At 41.1% G+C, this 17,576-nt stretch overlaps 1 protein-coding gene across 1 annotated transcript in view; it reads left to right on the forward strand.

Annotated features, from left to right (window-relative positions):
* CDK15 (cyclin dependent kinase 15) overlaps window positions 1–15,137 on the forward strand; it is a 63,624-nt gene extending 48,487 nt beyond the window's left edge. Inside the window, exons 8-10 of the mRNA XM_017848650.1 lie at window positions 850–943; window positions 8,733–8,796; window positions 14,338–15,137. Coding sequence (XP_017704139.1) covers window positions 850–943; window positions 8,733–8,796; window positions 14,338–14,429 — 250 coding nt within the window. The 3' untranslated portion in view covers window positions 14,430–15,137. The remainder of the gene's footprint in view (window positions 1–849; window positions 944–8,732; window positions 8,797–14,337) is intronic.
* The last annotated feature ends 2,439 nt before the right edge of the window (window positions 15,138–17,576 follow it).

The following is a 17,576-nucleotide window of genomic DNA, read 5'->3' on the forward strand; positions in this document are numbered from 1 at the left end:
TCAGCAACTAGGAAGAAAACTCTGCAAACGTCCTATTTTTTTTTTTTTTTAAACTCCTAGGAACCAAATTGTTGTGGAGAAGGAGCAAATCAGACATGTTTAGCAACATTCTTTAAGCAGGAGTCAGAAGTAAGCTAACACTATGTAACTGCTAGGCCAGCTTAGGAGCCCAGGACCGATGACTCTTAGTTGTTTTATGGATTATTTTAAGAAATGCTGCATCATCAAATTCTTAATATAGAGGATGATACATAGATAAGTGTAGACATCAAAGAGTCTGAGTCAAATGCTGAATGTGGAAAAGTTTTAGGAATACCTAAACCAATTTATTTTGCTTAATGTTTCTTTTTCATGTACAAGTATGCAATATGAGAAAATAATCTACATTTAATTAAATTTATAACAGCCCTTACAATAAGTATAAAATGAACATTCTGATCATGTCATAGTTTAACTTGCATTTTTTTTCTTAATGGCAAAAAACCAATGATGCTTCTTACAATGATAGCATCTTAGACTCAATGAAAAGTGGGGATGAAATGAAATTTGGGGGTACAGTACTTTCCCCTCTTCTCCTAAAACAGATAACGAGCTTGAATGATCTACAATGTTTGCTAACTCTACTGCTTTCCTAACTGCTTCTCGTGGTGTTCCATTTTAATAAAAAGCTGTAGGCTGTTCTTATTTTTGTTTGATATGGGGACTTTTTTTTGGCCCAAGACTTTTAATATCATGTGGTCCCTATTTAACTCTCCCTAAAATATTTCTTGGGAGGAGAAATTCTAGTAGTTCAGTTTCGCTTGTATGATTTCTTTCAAAGTGTCAATTTACTCTTGTTTCCTTTGCTAGGGGTGCAGGCTGCATCTTTATTGAAATGTTCCAGGGTCAACCTTTGTTTCCTGGGGTTTCCAACATCCTTGAACAGCTGGAGAAAATCTGGGAGGTAAGAGAATTCTTCTTCTAAAGAAAATGAAATATCTGCATTTTAAGTTTTGAACCAAATTTGCCTTACAGACAAATGAAGCAGTCCATCTGCTTTGAGATATTAAGCCGTATATTAAGATTGTAGAAACTGTAGCATTTGCCACAGCTATAAGCACTCTGGGAATGTGTGGTCAGGAAACTCCCTGTTGCCCCATAGCAGCCCATGAATCCAGCTCACTGAATGACATTCAGGTCTCCTGCTACCCATCATTATTATTGTCTTAACCTCCCCAGAGCAATTTCTGTCATTACTACTCAGACACGCCCCTACTTTGCTACCTCCAGTTCTAATGCTACCATATATTTGGCCCTGGATCTTTGTCAACTGAAAATAAGACAGAGAATTTTCAACTGGGTGCAGTGGCTCATGCCTGTAATCCCAGCACTTTGGGATTGTTTTGAGCCCAGGGGTTCGAGACCAGCCTGGGCAACATGGCAAAACTCCGTCTCTACAAAAACATACAGAAATGAGTGGGCTGTGTGGCGCACACCTTAGTCCCAGCTACTCAGGAGGCTGAGATGGGAGGATTGCTTGAGCCCAGGGAGGTCGAGGCTGCTGTTAGCTATGATGATGCCACTGCACTCCAGGCTGGGCAACAAAAAAAAAGACACAGAATTTTCATAGAACCCTGATAGAACAGAGGCTTTCCCTCTTAGTGTGAGAGAAGTGTACCATTTATCATGCTTATCCACAACTAAGTTCCTAAAGTGTCAAGGTGCCTTTGTGTGTGTATGTGGCTCTATTTCTTAATTCATTATTTATCCCTACCTCATTTGCCTACAATATGCTTTGTTTTTATGGCCCTTATATAGTACCACAGTCATACTATAGTCATCTGTATATTTCCTTTTTTGGTCATATTTTTATTGTGGTAAAATATATAAAACATGAAATTTACCATCTTCACCCTCCTTAAGTGTACAGCTTATCGGCATTAAGTACATTTGTATAGTTGCGCCACCATCACCACCATCCATTTCCAGAACTTCTCTATCATCCCTAACAGAAGCTCTGGACCCACTAAACAATAACTGCCCGGCTTCTATCCCCTAGCCTCTAGTAACCTTTAATCTACTTTCTGTCTCCCTGAATTTGCCTCTTCTAGGTACCTCATATAAGTGGAATCATACAAATTTGTCTTTTTGTATCTGACTTATGTCACTTAGCATATTTTCAAGGTTCATCCATGTTGTAGAAAGTGTCAAGGTGCTTTAAATCGGCGGGGTGCAGGGGGGTACTTTATTACTTGCTATCCTGGATCCTGCTCCTTGTCTTCTGGCTAAAATAAAATGTACTTTGTGAAATTAAGACATTTTATAGAGATTGATTACTGACATTAAACTTTCTTCTAGAAACATGGGGACTATTATGAAGGAACATGGGAAAAACTGGGAAGCATTCACAACTAAAAAAAAAAAAAAAAAAATCCAAGCCAAAAGACTTTTTCTAAAAACGTCCTTGCAAGGCAGAGAAATCCTTTCTTCACATTGTGTTATTGGGTGCTATAACATCATCTAAGCTGGAGACAGCCTACTGTAATAGCTTTGGAGTCAGAAGACCTGGGTTTGAATTCTAGCCATTTTCTAGCTAAATGAACAAGGGCAAGTTATGTAGTCCCTCTGAACTTTCATTTCCTTGTCTGTAAAATGGGAACAATGATAAGGACTTTCTAAATCTTGCTTTGAGAATTCCATGAGAACAAATGCATAACAAGCTCCATGCACCATAAATGCTCAATAGATGTTTGCTTTCTTCCTGTCTCATACAAATTGTTGTATGATGTTTCAGTAACCTAACTGCTAGCAAGTATTACCTGAAATTTAACCCGATTGTTCTCTTCTTTCACTTAGCAGTATTACTTCTTGTCCACAATAGAGGAAGCACAATTGCAGTTCTGATACTGCAATGATGTTTTATACATTTGCAGAGTTTTTCCTGGTCATTTAATCAGGAAACAACACTTAGTGGTTATTCACCATATATAAGGTGAGTAACTCTACAAGACTCTACAAGGTCTTGTAAGAAGCTGTAAGCCAAGGGGGAAAAAAAAATAATAAGAAAAACACATGATCTGTATTTTCAAGTGTTGTTCAGTCTAGGTAGAGCAATGGTGACGTATAAGTAAATATATGTGAAACAAACATAAGCTATGTATATATGTAAAAGGATGTATCTAAAGATAGTTAATATAAATTGTAATACTGAAATAAGATGTGCTATTAGGATATTTGAAGAGTAGTTTATTTGAAAAAAAATGTAAGTATATCCTTATATGCTATTAGTATTTGAAGAGTTGTATATAAACTGATTTTTTTCTTTTTTCTTTTTTTTTTTTTGAGGCAGAGTCTCGCTCTGTCGCCCAGGCTGGAATGCAGTGGTGTGATCTTGGTTCACTGCAAGCTCCACTTCCCCGGTTCAAGCAATTCTCCTGCCTTAGCCTCCTGAATAGCTGGGATTACAGGCACATGCCACCGCGCCAGGCTAATTTTTGTATTTTTAGTAGAGACAGGGTTTCACCATGTTGGTCAGGCTGGTCTCAAACTCCTGACCTCGTGATCCACCTGCCTTGGCCTCCCAAAGTGCTGGGATTATAGGCATGAGCCACCGTGCCTGGTCTTGTAAACTGATTTTTAAAATACAATATACAGTTAGGCATAGTCATGTGTGCCTATAGTCCCTACTGCTTGGGAGGCTGGCAGGAGGATCGTTTGATCCCAGGAGTGTGGGCAACGTAGTGAGACCCCCATCTCTAATAATAATAAATATAAATTTAAAATAACCCTTTAAAATACGACATACTATCTTTGAATGACGATACAATTTAAAAAGCAATCATTTGATGATTCTTTAGTGTATAGTTAGCACAGCACTTAGAAAAATCATAGAATGAAGTGAGCAAGATGCTTCTCAAGGCCTGATCACTCTTTAGGACTCACAATGGGCTAGGTACTATGCTGGAAAGAGAAAAACTAATAATTTTCTAACCTGCTTGAGACATAGTGGTATAAATGATAACACAGCTGCTAAACATGATGACTTTCTCACTTTGTCTGCAGAGCAAGAAACTACAGATGCAATAAGAAAATTGCATTCAATAACATGGGACTGTAGATAACAAACTAACTTCATTTCTTTGTATACATGCCCTGTATTGGGATTGCTGGATCATATGGTAGTTCCATTTTTAATATTTTGAGGAACCTCCATACCATCTTCCATAATGGCTGTGCTATTTACATGCCCACCATCAATGTGCAAATGTTCCCTTTCCTCTGCATTCTTGCCAACACCTCTTTCATCTTTTTGGTAATGGTTGTGAGGCGATATCTCACCATGGTTCTAGTCTTCATTTGTCTGATGACTAATGATATTGAGCATTTTTTCATATACCTCTTGGCCATTTGTAGGTCTTCTTTTGAGAAATGTGTATTGAGGTTTTTAGTCCATTCCTGCTACCATAACAAAATCCCTTAGAGTGGCCATTTCATAAAGAACAGAAATTGACCGGGTGTGGTGGCTCATGCCTGTAATCCCAGCACTTTGGGAGGCCAAGGCAGTTGGATCACCTGAGGTCAGGAGTTCAAAACCAGCCTGGCCAATATGGTGAAACCCCATCTCTACTAAAAATACAAAAACTAGCTGAGTGTGGTGGTGTGCACCTGTAGTCCCAGCTACTTGGGAGGCTGAGACAGCAGAATTGCTTGAACCCAGGAGGTGGAGGTTGCAGTGAGCCGAGATCATGCCACTGCACTCCAGCCTGGGCAATAGCGTGAGACTTCGTCTCAAAAAAAAAAAAAAAAAACACAAAAAGGAACAGAAATTTGTTTCTCACTGTTCTAGAGGTTGGAAAGTCCAAGATCAAGGCACTATAGGCTCTTGTCCAGTGAGAGATTTGGCTTCCAAGTTAGTGCCTTGTCGCTGCATCCTCCAGAGAGGACAAATTCTGTGTCCTTACGTGGTGGAAAGGCAGAAGAGCAAACGGGCCTGGCTGATTCTCTCCAGCTCCTTTATAAGGGCATTCATCTCCGTCCTTGTGTCCTAATCACCCGCTGAAGGCCCCACCTCTTAATACTGTTGCATTGGGGGTAAAGTTTCAACATGAATTATGAAGAGAACACAAACATTTAAACCATAACAAGTGCTTTGCCCACTTTTTTTTTTTTTTTTTTTTTTTTTTTTTTTTTTTTTTNAAAAAAAAAAAAAACACAAAAAGGAACAGAAATTTGTTTCTCACTGTTCTAGAGGTTGGAAAGTCCAAGATCAAGGCACTATAGGCTCTTGTCCAGTGAGAGATTTGGCTTCCAAGTTAGTGCCTTGTCGCTGCATCCTCCAGAGAGGACAAATTCTGTGTCCTTACGTGGTGGAAAGGCAGAAGAGCAAACGGGCCTGGCTGATTCTCTCCAGCTCCTTTATAAGGGCATTCATCTCCGTCCTTGTGTCCTAATCACCCGCTGAAGGCCCCACCTCTTAATACTGTTGCATTGGGGTAAAGTTTCAACATGAATTATGAAGAGAACACAAACATTTAAACCATAACAAGTGCTTTGCCCACTTTTTTTTTTTTTTTTTTTTTTTTTTTTTTGGAGATGAAGTCTCACTCTGTTGCCCAGGCTAGAATGCAGTGGCTTGATCCCAGCTCACTGCAAGCTCCGCCTCCCGGGTTCAAGCAATTCTCCTGCCTCAGCTTCCCGAGTAGCTGGGACTACAGGTGTGCACCACCACACCTGGCTAATTTTTTATATTTTGTAGAGACGGGGTTTCACTATGTTAGCCAGGCTGATCTCCAACTCTCAACTTCTGGTGATCCGTCTGCCTCAGCCTCCCAAAGTGCTGGGATTGCAGGCGTGAGCCACCGTGCCCAGCCCTTTGCCCACTTTTTAATGGTGGTGTCTTCTTGCTATTGAGTTCCTTGTATTTTTTTGATATTAACCCCTTATCAAATGTATGGCTTGCAAATATTTTCTCCCATCATGGTTTATCTCTTCACTCTATTGATTGTTTCCTTTGCTGTGAAGACACTTTTTAGTTTTATTTATTCCCATTTGTCTATTTTCACATTTGTTGCCTATAAGCAGGTTAGAAAATTATACAGATTATAAATAGTTCCTGAATTTGTGTTTTACTAAACATGGCCTACACAGATGAAAATAGGAAAGCTACTTCAGAATCTGTGATATTTGATGTCAGAAGTGCATCTCTGAAAGCAATGGGTCCATTCTAAATCTCTTAACCTCTAACCACAATTTGTTCTCCATTTATCCTGAGATCTCATTCTTAGGAATAAAAACACATTGAGAAGTCCTGAATCTTTGTTTTACTATTTTTCTGAAATGCTTGTAGTGTATGTGTTTACATCTAAATAATAGCTGTCACTACTTTCTGATCAATTTTAAAAACTGATTTTAAATAAGTATTTTTCATAAATAATCCTGGATTTAGTTCTAAAATCAGAATAAACGATGCAAACTTTAAATCCATTAATCAAAATGCTTTTAGTTTCCTTTCCAACAAAGGCAGATAAACAGCCCCTTCAGACCACTGTGGTTTGAAACATAGCACTCACTGGCTGCCTTTTAAGGGCCTTCAGGGAGGGAGTAAAACAACAATTTTTGGTTTTCAGTTTCCCAGACAGTGAAGGAGAGATTTAGTAATTTTCTCAAGTGAAAAAGAATTCAATAACTTTCAAATAGAAACTAAGGTCAAATTTCCAAATAAAGTATATTGAATTTTGTTTAAACTTTTAAAATCTCAACTTTAAACTTTAAATAAATTTAAAAAAATTTTTTTGGTATCTATTTTGTTGGCTTTAGTTAAATATCATACAAAGTAACCAACCATCTGGTAACTGTCACCTTAGAGAAAACATGATAGTGGTTGTTATGTATTTCTTCTATTTTCTCTTCATTATCTTTGCTTTCTTTTCATTGCACTTTGCCAGCCAACAGAGGATGTATGGGTACATGTGATTCACACCCCCTTGTTTACACATGCATCTGTGCAAATACATAAGGTGGTAGGTTCAAAAAGAAGAATTAGCTTCCTGTCTCCTGGCCCTCTCCCACAAAAGAAGAATTAGTCCAGTTGGTTTTCAAAATGGATTCCAGGATTCTTAGTGTTCCCTCGGGCTCAGGGTGGTTGGTAGGAAAAGCCTGTAATCCTCTCAGTTGCTTTTTAGTTTGTTTAGGGAATGGATCAAAGAAGGAAGATTTTACTGGGTGGCATGATTTTTTTATTATATGAGGGAAAATAGCACTTCAGTGTCTTTTGTTTAAAGACAAGCTTAACAGATGCCAAAAAGTACACCTCTCAGCCAGAGTCCCAGTCAACAAGCTGATAGATATTAAGATTCTGGATTCTTCATTGATTATATTCAGTCATTGTTGGGCAATTGACTCCCTGCCGTAATAATTGGGCCAGTATCTATAACCAGCATTTTACGGATGGATTCACTAGACTCTTTCTGTAAGAGATGTTTCTAAAAAGAGTTATAGTGACATATGCTTCTAAGAAAAGTTATACTGTAGTAGTGTAATAAAAGCTACTAGCGTTTTATTAGTATTTCACAAAAACAATGTTACTCTAGCTACCATATATGACTGCCTATGGGCTTTTATGATTATTCTAAAAAAATACTAAGGTATTGCCTACCGGGGAACTCATGGTGATAGCTCCATCCAAAGTCTGAGCTGTTTTGGCTTTGTACTCCAAAAGACTTTATTTTCATACATCTTAACTAAAAACTAAGGCTTTAAATTGGTAATTCAAGGCCGGGCACGGTGGCTTACACCTGAAATCCCAGCACTTTGGGAGGCCGAGGCGGGAGGATCACGAGGTCACGAGATCGAGACCATCCTGGCTAACACGGTGAAACCCCATCTCTACTAAAAATACAAAAAAATTAGCCGGGTGTGGTGGCGGGCACCTGTAGTCCCATCTGCTCCGGAGGCTGAGGCAGGAGAATGGCGTGAACTTGGGAGGTGGAGCTTGCAGTGAGGCTAGATCGCTCCACTGCACTCCAGCCTGGGTGACAGAGCAAGACTCGGTCTCAAAAAAAAAAAAATCGATAATTCAAAGCATAGGCCAGCTCTTTTTCAAGTGATGTTGTTCCCATAACAATCCATTAGTGAAAAACCAAATACCGTATTCCAAGCTGCTAGTCACAGAGAAAACAAGCAGATGAGATGAATGTGATAGAAAGGACTAGAGTTAGTTTTGGGGTCATCTGTAGCCAACATTCCATTGTGTGAAGGTCAGTAATCTGAATCCTTTTTAATTTGAGCACATTGGGGAACAGCTGAATACCCATACTGAGGCATAATTTAGGCTGTCAAGTGTCTCCTGTCAATATACATATTGTCATCTGATGTAAGGCAAAGAGACAGTCACTCCTGCTTCTTTATATCCCTACCTCCCAACATGGTGTCTTAAAGCATGATGATCATGCAGTAAATCTTTAGTGATGAGAACACGACTTTAAGCAAGGCTGTATGATCTGCCTCAGAACAAGTGAGTCAGTAAGAATGCAGGCCCAGGACCATAGGAATGTATTACAGTTTTGCCCAAGAAACCACAAACGTTGGAAACACTCAGAGTTCTTTCTTGTATACATCAGCTGGTGTCATGCAATGGGACATATATCTGACTCTTCCCTGTTCTTTCCCTTATCTGTCCTGCATGTATCCATACCTCTTCCATCCACCTCTTCTCCCCACCTCACCTGTCTTTTTCTTTGTTTGGCTTTATATAGGTGTTGGGAGTTCCTACAGAGGATACTTGGCCGGGAGTCTCCAAGCTACCTAACTACAATCCAGGTAACATTGATCTGAGCTTCCGAATACTCTGAGAATTAATAATGTAAGGAGAGCACTGGCCACACTAACAGGGCGTTCTTTTTGTATTGTGAACTCAGCAGCAAAGATGGGTATAGAGGAATTTCTACATTCATATATTCCCTGACTAATCTTTGTATGAGGAAGACACTGAAATAGCAATTGAGGTTAGACCAGTTCCCCAGCTCTGTAAAACAAGTAGCAAGCTGAATATAATTTGAAATGACTATTACTACAGATTCCACATCCATTGTCAAATACCCAATGGCTCAAAAGAACAACTCAAAAGATGGGCTCACTTTTGGGCCCCCTGACTCTCATAAGTTTATTGATTAGATTGTTAAATTTCATTAAGTACAAAAAGAAAGCTAATGCAACAGAACACAGGTAGAGGCTCGCTAGGCCTAGGACATGCCAAGTAAGCTGTCTCTAGGTTGTACTTACTAAGAGTTCATTCATTGCCTGTAAACCTGACACTTGGTCATTTTCTCTCACACATTTGGTCTTTCAAGACTGGCTTCTGGGATGGATGTAGAAGTGCTAGAAGTGTTATCCATGGGGGAATTCTTTGAGAAGTTGTTGCAAGGCCACATCGGAGGGATCAGATTAAGCAGTAGTCACTTCAAGGATGTTGAGACAGAAGGGAGGAGACAGGCACTGAACTACAGGATGGAGGATCATATTAGAAGCTGAAGCAGCAAATAAAGACCATGCCAAAGCTGAGCTCTCACTGGCAGGGTTAAAGGGGAGGTAGAAAGGTACAGATAAGGACAAGGTTAGGATGGATATGCTCCAAGCCAGATTTTCTAGTCTATAATTGTTCCATTACTAAAAACGAAATCTTCCCAAATTGTTGACCTTACTAACGTTTTTTATTTGTATTTTTATTTTTTTTTTGAGATGGAGTTTTGCTCTTATCGCCCAGGCTGGAGTGCAGTGGCACAATCTCAGCTCACTGCAACCTCCATCTCCTGGGTTCAAGCGATTCTCCTGCCTCAGCCTCCCCGAGTAGCTGGGACTACAGGCACCCGCCACCATGCCCAGCTAATTTTTTGTATTTTTAGTAGAGACGGGGTTTCACCATGTCGGCCACACTGGTCTCGAACTCCTGACCTCAGGTGATCCACTTGCTTCAGCCTCCCAAAGTGCTGGGATTACAGGCATGAGCCACTGCACCTGGCCTGCTGTCCTTACTAACTTTGGTATGAGATTGTCCTGGAAGGGTTTCATAAGAGCAAGGAATTTTTGGTAGAGTTAAAATGTGATTAAAGAAGAAAATAAAAGACATAGGGAGTTGGGGACTTTTTTTTTCTTCTTTTCTTCAGCATCCAATACTTTTGCTTACAGCTATCCATAGGGATCAGGCATCTTGAACCACCAGGATTATGGAAGCCCTACAGCAAGCTAAAGACTAACTGTAAAGTCCTTTCTGCTGCTGTGTGAATGGTTATATCCATTACTAAAGGCCTTAAAATCATTTGCAAATGGTTTATGATTTCTAACTATTTTTCTAGAGTTTAACACCTGAGAAAAATGCCATTCTCTAGTCACAGGGCTTGGAATAGTGCCTATTTCCATTGGTCTGAGATAGAGAAAAAAGAACAAGTTTCTTGTGGAGCCATGGTCCAGTCTGCAAATTACTCCTATCTCCAGTTGCCGTGGTTTCCAGGAGAACTTGGCTCTCATCTTTTCCTGCCCTGCCTGTACTTCTCCCTGTCCACTCTGTTCTCTATTTTCTGTCAGCTTCCTAACTGAGGATGCCAGCAGAAGTTCAGAGTCACAGATGGATTGTAGGAAACAATTTGGATGATGCCAACACAAAGCTACTGTGGTGGGCATATGCTGCTCCCCCAAACTTCAGACATTTGGGTTTCAGGTTAGTTCAGGCAATCAACAGTGATCCTTAATACAAAATGTCTTGGTGAGAGCAATAATCATAGAAACTTGGACAAAGTGCTTCCCTGCCAGATTGTGTGCTTAATAAGATAACTGGGTTCCAATAAAACAGAGAAAATATGTTGCATTTTTTAAAATTTCCTGTTGTTTCAAAACAATGTGCAGTTTTTCTATATAAGAAGAAAAGTCTCCAGGCCCAACATCCATAGGGCGCATCATCCATTGTTTTTCTTTTAAGTTTTCAATTTAATTCAAATAGGTCAAAAATTTTCAGGCACCTACTATCTGTCAGTTGCTGTGCCATGTGCTGGGGCTACGTAGATGGAGAGGGTCCATTCTTGAATCTCTAGTGTTTGAGTTTGGATTCATTCATCCACACTCTTTCACCAGTTCTCTTTGTTACTGGGGTGCTCATTTGTGAGCCCTGCTTCCATGGCTTGGGGAGTTTGTGGCTGTGGGCCAGGCTGAGCTTATGGAGCAAAGGGAATTGGAACCTTAGCCATAGCCAAGATGTCTAAACCTGGATTTGGAAATCTTAAAAGTCCAGCCTATCTTGGGCCATGGGGTCAGTACTATCGATAACTCAATCCCAAGGACTGTGTTTTAAAAGGGTCTTCAACATCTGCATTTCAGGAACATCCCCTTACATGAGTCAATAAGTTCCTTTTGAGCCACCCCCTACCCATCCCCATCCCTGAGCTGCTGTGGCTTCTACACACTTGAATGTCAATGATTAAGGGCAACAGAAGACAAGCTAGGAGCCAGGAAAGTGTCACAGATGAGCACTGTGTCAGCAGCATTCTGGATGAGCTTCCCATTCCTCTCCTTTTCATTCTAAGTAGTCCTAGGAGCCCCCAAACTTTGAATCAGCCAGTACAATTTTGAGGGAGTCCAATTGTCCGAAACTTGGGAGAACCATTCAGTTTCCATTTACACCCATGCCTCCATTTCTAGGCCTTATCTGGACACCTCTAGGAGGACAGCAAAGTTTCCATTTGTACAGCTTTTAAAAAGTCACCTGATGCTGACCCCGCCCGACAGATTTCTCTGACAGTTAACTGTTTTCTTGGAGCTTTGATGAGCGGGGTTGTAAGTTTTCTAGCCATCAATTCAGATTCTAGAGCCTGATTAAACCTGGGCAAGGTAAGAGGGTTGTGTGATTTTGGAAACTTACTTTTCCCTCCCTTCCTTCCTTCCTTCCTTTCCTTCCTTCCTTCCTTCCTTCCTTCCTTCCTTCCCTCCCTCCCTTCCTCCCTTCCTCCCTCCATTCCTTCTCTCTCTCTCTTTCCCTCCCTCCTTTACTTCCTTCTCTCTCTCACTCCCTCCCTCCCTTCCTTTCTTCCTTCCTTTCTTTCTGTCTCCCCCACTCCCCGTTTTAAGCAAGCTGGCTGAGAACTCTGTGTCCTCCACTTCAAAGGGCCAGTTGTCTTATTTTGATGTGGGCAGATTGAAAAGTAGGCTTTGAAAAGTAGGCGCTTTTTTTGTTTAATCTTTTCTCCTGGGATAGCTTTCAGAGCAATATATCCAAGTGTCAGTGAGGGGGTTCTGACGAGCACAGATTCCCAGACTCTCAGCAGGATCATTCTCTAACAGAAATATAAAAGTGAAATATTAAAAACCCTGGAACGTGAACTCCATCTACAGAGTACCCAGTATCTTGCCTACTTGCACCATGGGAAAAAAAAAACCTTGAAAAAAGAGGGAGGAGAAAAAAAGTGTTTTGAGTTAGAGGTTTACAGGTTTAGTAGAGCATAGTAACATCCCCTCAAAGAAGTGGGTGTTGCTCTGTGACCCCCCAAAACGCTCCTCCTTTGACTCAGCCGCCAGAACACTCACCCTCCTCCGGCAGTACACCCCCTTTTCACATGCTAACTGAGGCGCCCGTGATTGGCTGAACAATAAACTGGTCACACTTGCTAAAGGGCTGCCGTCTTTCACACAATTAACCAAGACACATTAATCAAGCTGGCTGGACGGGGCTGCGTGGGCCTCCTGCAGTGGGGGAGGGGAGAGAGTTTGGTAAGCCTTAATAATACTCCACAGGAAGCAATAGTAAAGAACCGCAAGCTGGAGGAGATTCTGCTATCAGAATGTCGGAAGAGTTTAAAGCCCCGGTGGATGCCGTAGCTAGAATGGACAGGAGTTGTGGCGCTGAAGATCCCAGAAACTTAGAGCAAATTGAATGCTGGTCTTAGCTAAACTCTGCTAGTAGAAGACAGTACTGTGCATTCAAATGGCGACCCCCAGAGACATTTTTACAAGGTTCCTTTAGCCTTCTTAGCTCTCCCTGCCACTCCCACGAAAACGCACTCAGGAGCCGCTTCCCTGTGGAGACACAAGCACTGAGCAGTGGCTATGCCAAACCATACAGTGTAGGTTTCACCACTAGAACCAGTAGAAATGAAGAATATACAAGAAGCATTCTGAATGAGATTTCCATTCCTTTCCAGTTCATTCAAAGTAGTCATAAGCACCCCTAAACTTTCAATTCAACCAGTACAATTTGAGGGAGCCCAGCTGGGAGCCCAGTCGAGGGTTCTCTCAATTTAGAACCAATTAAGAGAAAGTAGTAACTGGAAAGGTATTGGTTCTAAACTAAGTATCTGAAGGGTATTAAAATAGTTAATTTTGAGAGAGAAAAGTTAGCATTTGTATTTTAATAGTATTTTCTGATTTTCTTTTCAAATTCCCTTTAAATAGATGTTCCAATGGCAATGCAGAACTGATAAGATCATACCTTAGAGACCAGTTTGCTACAGAATCGTGTAGGGCTTTTAAGAGAATCAACTAAATATTTAGACATTTCTCAACTAAAGTAAACGGAGGCCTTACTCCTCTGGAGGTTGTCCAGTCACCATCTCATTAGATGCAAAGATCCTGCGATAAAGAGAAACTTTTTTTCCTGCCTACATGATTGCAGCCCAGTTGTGGTTTTTAATGTGTCATTGATTGTTTCATCCAACTCCTTTTGCTCCACTGAAAGGGTCTGTCATAGCTCTGTTTGCTTCCTTAAACACGGTTTTTGAAAGCGCTCACGCTGTGTGAGCTCAAATCCTAGCATTAATGTACTGCTGGGTTCATTTCACCACACTCAAAAGCGCTGAGTTTAAATCCCTCTCAATTCCATTTGAGGCACCAGAAGACTTTATCCTTCTCCACTAATGGTTCCAAGTTTACATCTAGATACTGGGGGTCAAGGACAGGAGAGGATTTAGAAATAACAGTGCATGACATTAGTCAATGCATTTGCCAAATTGGCAATTAGTTCCTGATGTGCGTGCAAAGCATTTTATTCCTGTCTCTTTGATGCTTGTTCCCATAGAGAAGGGAATGGAGTCCACAGAGGCCTTCAAACTTTTAAAGAAATATCCGCTGAAAATCATGCCTGATTTGTGACATGAGCTCAGCCGCAGGGAAGCATCCGGGATTATCCTGGTTCTTTTAGTCCCAGGAAAGAACACTGCACGTGGGAAGTTTTTCCACTAGAAGAACGTAATGAAAATCAAAAGGCAGGAAAGCGGTACTAAAAACCCTGCAGGGACCAGAATCAGATGTACCATAAGCGACAGGCCAACGGACGCCCAGTTGTTTTTCAGTACGCTTGCTTTATCAACTTCTGACCACCAGGTGGAAGCAAGAAACAGCATGGATGGCATACTGACATCCAGCAGCATTGTACTGCAGCAATGCAGCCTTGTTCTAGGAATGACTTATTTTGACCTTAAATCCAGTGTGAGAGCTTCACTGCATCTGAAACCACTTTGGGACAGACGATGATTAAAATGATCCTTGTCCCCACTGGGATGATAAAGAGCTATTCTGTTTTGGGCTCAAAGGGTTCTAAGCAAGTATCTGTGTTTGCTGTGAACACAGGCTAAGGTCTGCACCTGGGTCGGCATCAGCTTGGTTGCATGAACTGTTAGCCAAGGGAGTTATTCAGTAGGTTGAACTGAGGGGAAAGATATTGATAAGAGAGGCTTTAACTGTGGGCATCAATTCATATGGGACTGTAGGTCCAAGCTCCCCTTTTACTATCTGGGGTAACTTGAGGAAGTTACTTATTTCCTAGTTCCCTAATCTGCAAAATGGGAGAAATCCTATCATTGTAAAAGTGTTTCCTGTGTGCCAGACACAGAACATACACAATTGCTAATCCCTATTACTGCCTGCCAAGATCAATGCTGGATGGAGTAGCCCAGTTCTACAGATGAGGAAACAGAGGCTTTCTCCTAGGCTCACACAGAGGCGTTTACTTATTGGAAATGGGTGAAATCTGCATCCACACCTTGTTCTCCTTTCATTAATCATGTTGTATCCCTCTGTCTCATTTTGCAGGATAAGTCTGAAAAATAAATGATATTGAATTGCATCTGCTATAGTGCCTAACTTTTAGTAGGTGCTCAATAAAAGTTAGTTCCCATTCGGTTTTGGTTTTTGGTTTTTCTGTTTGTTTGTTTTTTGTTTTTTGAGATGAAGTCTTGTCACCCAGACTGGAGTGCAGTGGCATGATCTCAGCTCACTGTAACCTCCGCCTCCCAGGTTCAAGCAGTTCTCCTGCTTCAGCATCCCTAGTAGGTGGGAATACAGGCGCACACCACCAAACCCAGCTAATTTTCGTATTTTTAGTAGAGACAGGGTTTCACCATGTTGGCCAAGCTGGTCGTCTCGAACTCCTGACCTCAAGTGATCTGCCTGCCTCGGCCTCCCAAAGTGCTGGGATTACAGGTGTGAGCCACCGCCCCCATTCGGTTTTGTACATAGTGTGGAAGTTCAGCTGCTCAGTGACTTGCCAGTGGTTCAGACCCAGTGACAGGTATGTGAGAACAGATGCTATCTCTGCTCCCTTAGAAATCTTGGCTTCCTTATAGAGGTCAGACATACCTCCAGGCACCAGAACTGACTTTTGCTTTTACTTGCATGGCCTAAACCTTGCCTGAATCCGCACATCCTAAGAGCTGACTCTCAGTTTTCAAACGCCTACCTAAGTTAGTTGTGCACCTGTTAAGGCTGTTCTTATTTGGTGATGGGTCCGTTCTGCTCCCCGCACCTGGACTGCAGTGATATATCTGCCCACTCTATGCCCACAGTGCCTTTCCCTGGGAGAATCCTTGTCATGTACATGCTACATAATGGGTATCCAGTAAGGGCTACTAAATCACAGACAACATTAGTGTTACCATTGTTAACTTCACCCAAACATGCTATAGTGGAAAGAGCTGACGTTTTCTACAGAGCACACCTGACCACTTCTAGTGCTTCTAGTATTTTACACAAGCCCCCTACCTGGCACATAATAAGTAGTCAGTAGATATTTGTGAAATGAAATCAATGACTAAGAGTTAGAAAACCTGAGTTCTAGTTCCAGTTGCACCCTCTTGGACTCTAAATAATTCTTATTGTCTGCTTTGCAAAGAAGAACATATAAGTTATTATTCACCTTATTAATGGTAATAATAATTACGATTTATTGAGGACTAACTATGAGCTAGACACTTTACATATTTTATTTTACTTTGATTCACAACAGCCCTATCAGATAGAGACAATGTTGTAATCCCTACTTTATTGATGAGAGAGCTGAGGCTTTAAGAGAAGTATGTGACTTGCCCAGGGTCACCTAACCAGGAAGGGGGTGACCCAGAATATCCACACCTGTTGGACTCCAAGGGGGTCATAGCAGTATTCCACTTTACCTTAACTATCAAAGGGCAGATATAATGATTTGGTAATTAAAACAGTGCCCTAGACTGGGAACCGGCCATAAACTTTTGCAGGTTCATTTCCAAATGATTATGTCTTTCCACCCAGACTTGATTTTAGAATCTGTGAGCCTGGCGACATATTTCAGGAGTGTAATCTGAGTGGAGTTCCTACCCTGGGACTCCAGCAGCCTCCCTCTCTATAGCTAATGAAGCCACTGGCGTTCACTGAATCTATGAACCTCGATTGGGCTCATTACTGTCTCACTTCTGGAGCGCTGCCGAATGCTCCTGGGGAGTTACTATTAACATCTTTATTAACCCGTCCCCCAAATCAGTCAGTGAAATTAATTTAGATACACAGCCACTTTGATCTTCATTAATGGTTGCTTCTAGTTTCTACATTTATTTTTAGTTTTCTCATCTTTAATTTATTTGATGTCAATTATTAGTTTTATTGGGGGGAGTAGATTATCTATCTTAATTAAGATTAGGAAAATTGCAAGTGAGTAAAAGTGGGTAAAAGTATTTTTTCTAAAGTAAAACCCCAAGAATATATACAATTTTAATTTATTAATTAAAAATAAATTTTAATGTTAAAAAGAAATAAAAGTAAAGTAAAACTCTGCCATGTTCCTTCCAAGTTGAAGAATAAAAGAGGCCTCAAGGTGCCAAATACCATGTAAATGGCTCAAACCAGAGCCTCCTTCTCCATGTTTATGGCCAGTGCCTTGCACCGTCAAGCGCTGTAAAACACAGAGCTGGGGCCGGGCGTGGTGGCTCAATCCTGTAATCCCAGCACTTTGGGAGGCCGAGGCAGGATCACTTGAGGTCAGGAGTTTGAGATCAGCCTGGCCAACATGGTGAAACCTCATCTCTACTAAAATACAAAATTAGCCAGGTGTGGTGGTGGGTGCCTGTAATCCCAGCTACTCGGGAGGTTGAGGCAGGAGAATCGCTTGAACCCAGGAGGCAGAGGCTGCAGTGAGCAAAGATCCTGCCACTGCACTCCAGCCTGGGCAACAGAGTGAGACTCCATCTCAGAAAACAAAACAAAACAAAAAAAATATACACACACACAGAGCCAGGTACACAAGTGGGCTCATTTGAGTTACTTTAACATTTTAAAAATAAGTTTTAATATATTTATTTCATTTTATTTTCATC

This window comes from Rhinopithecus bieti, unplaced genomic scaffold (assembly GCF_001698545.2).
Source record: "Rhinopithecus bieti isolate Rb0 unplaced genomic scaffold, ASM169854v2 scaffold_32017, whole genome shotgun sequence".
Taxonomy (NCBI): domain Eukaryota; kingdom Metazoa; phylum Chordata; class Mammalia; order Primates; family Cercopithecidae; genus Rhinopithecus; species Rhinopithecus bieti.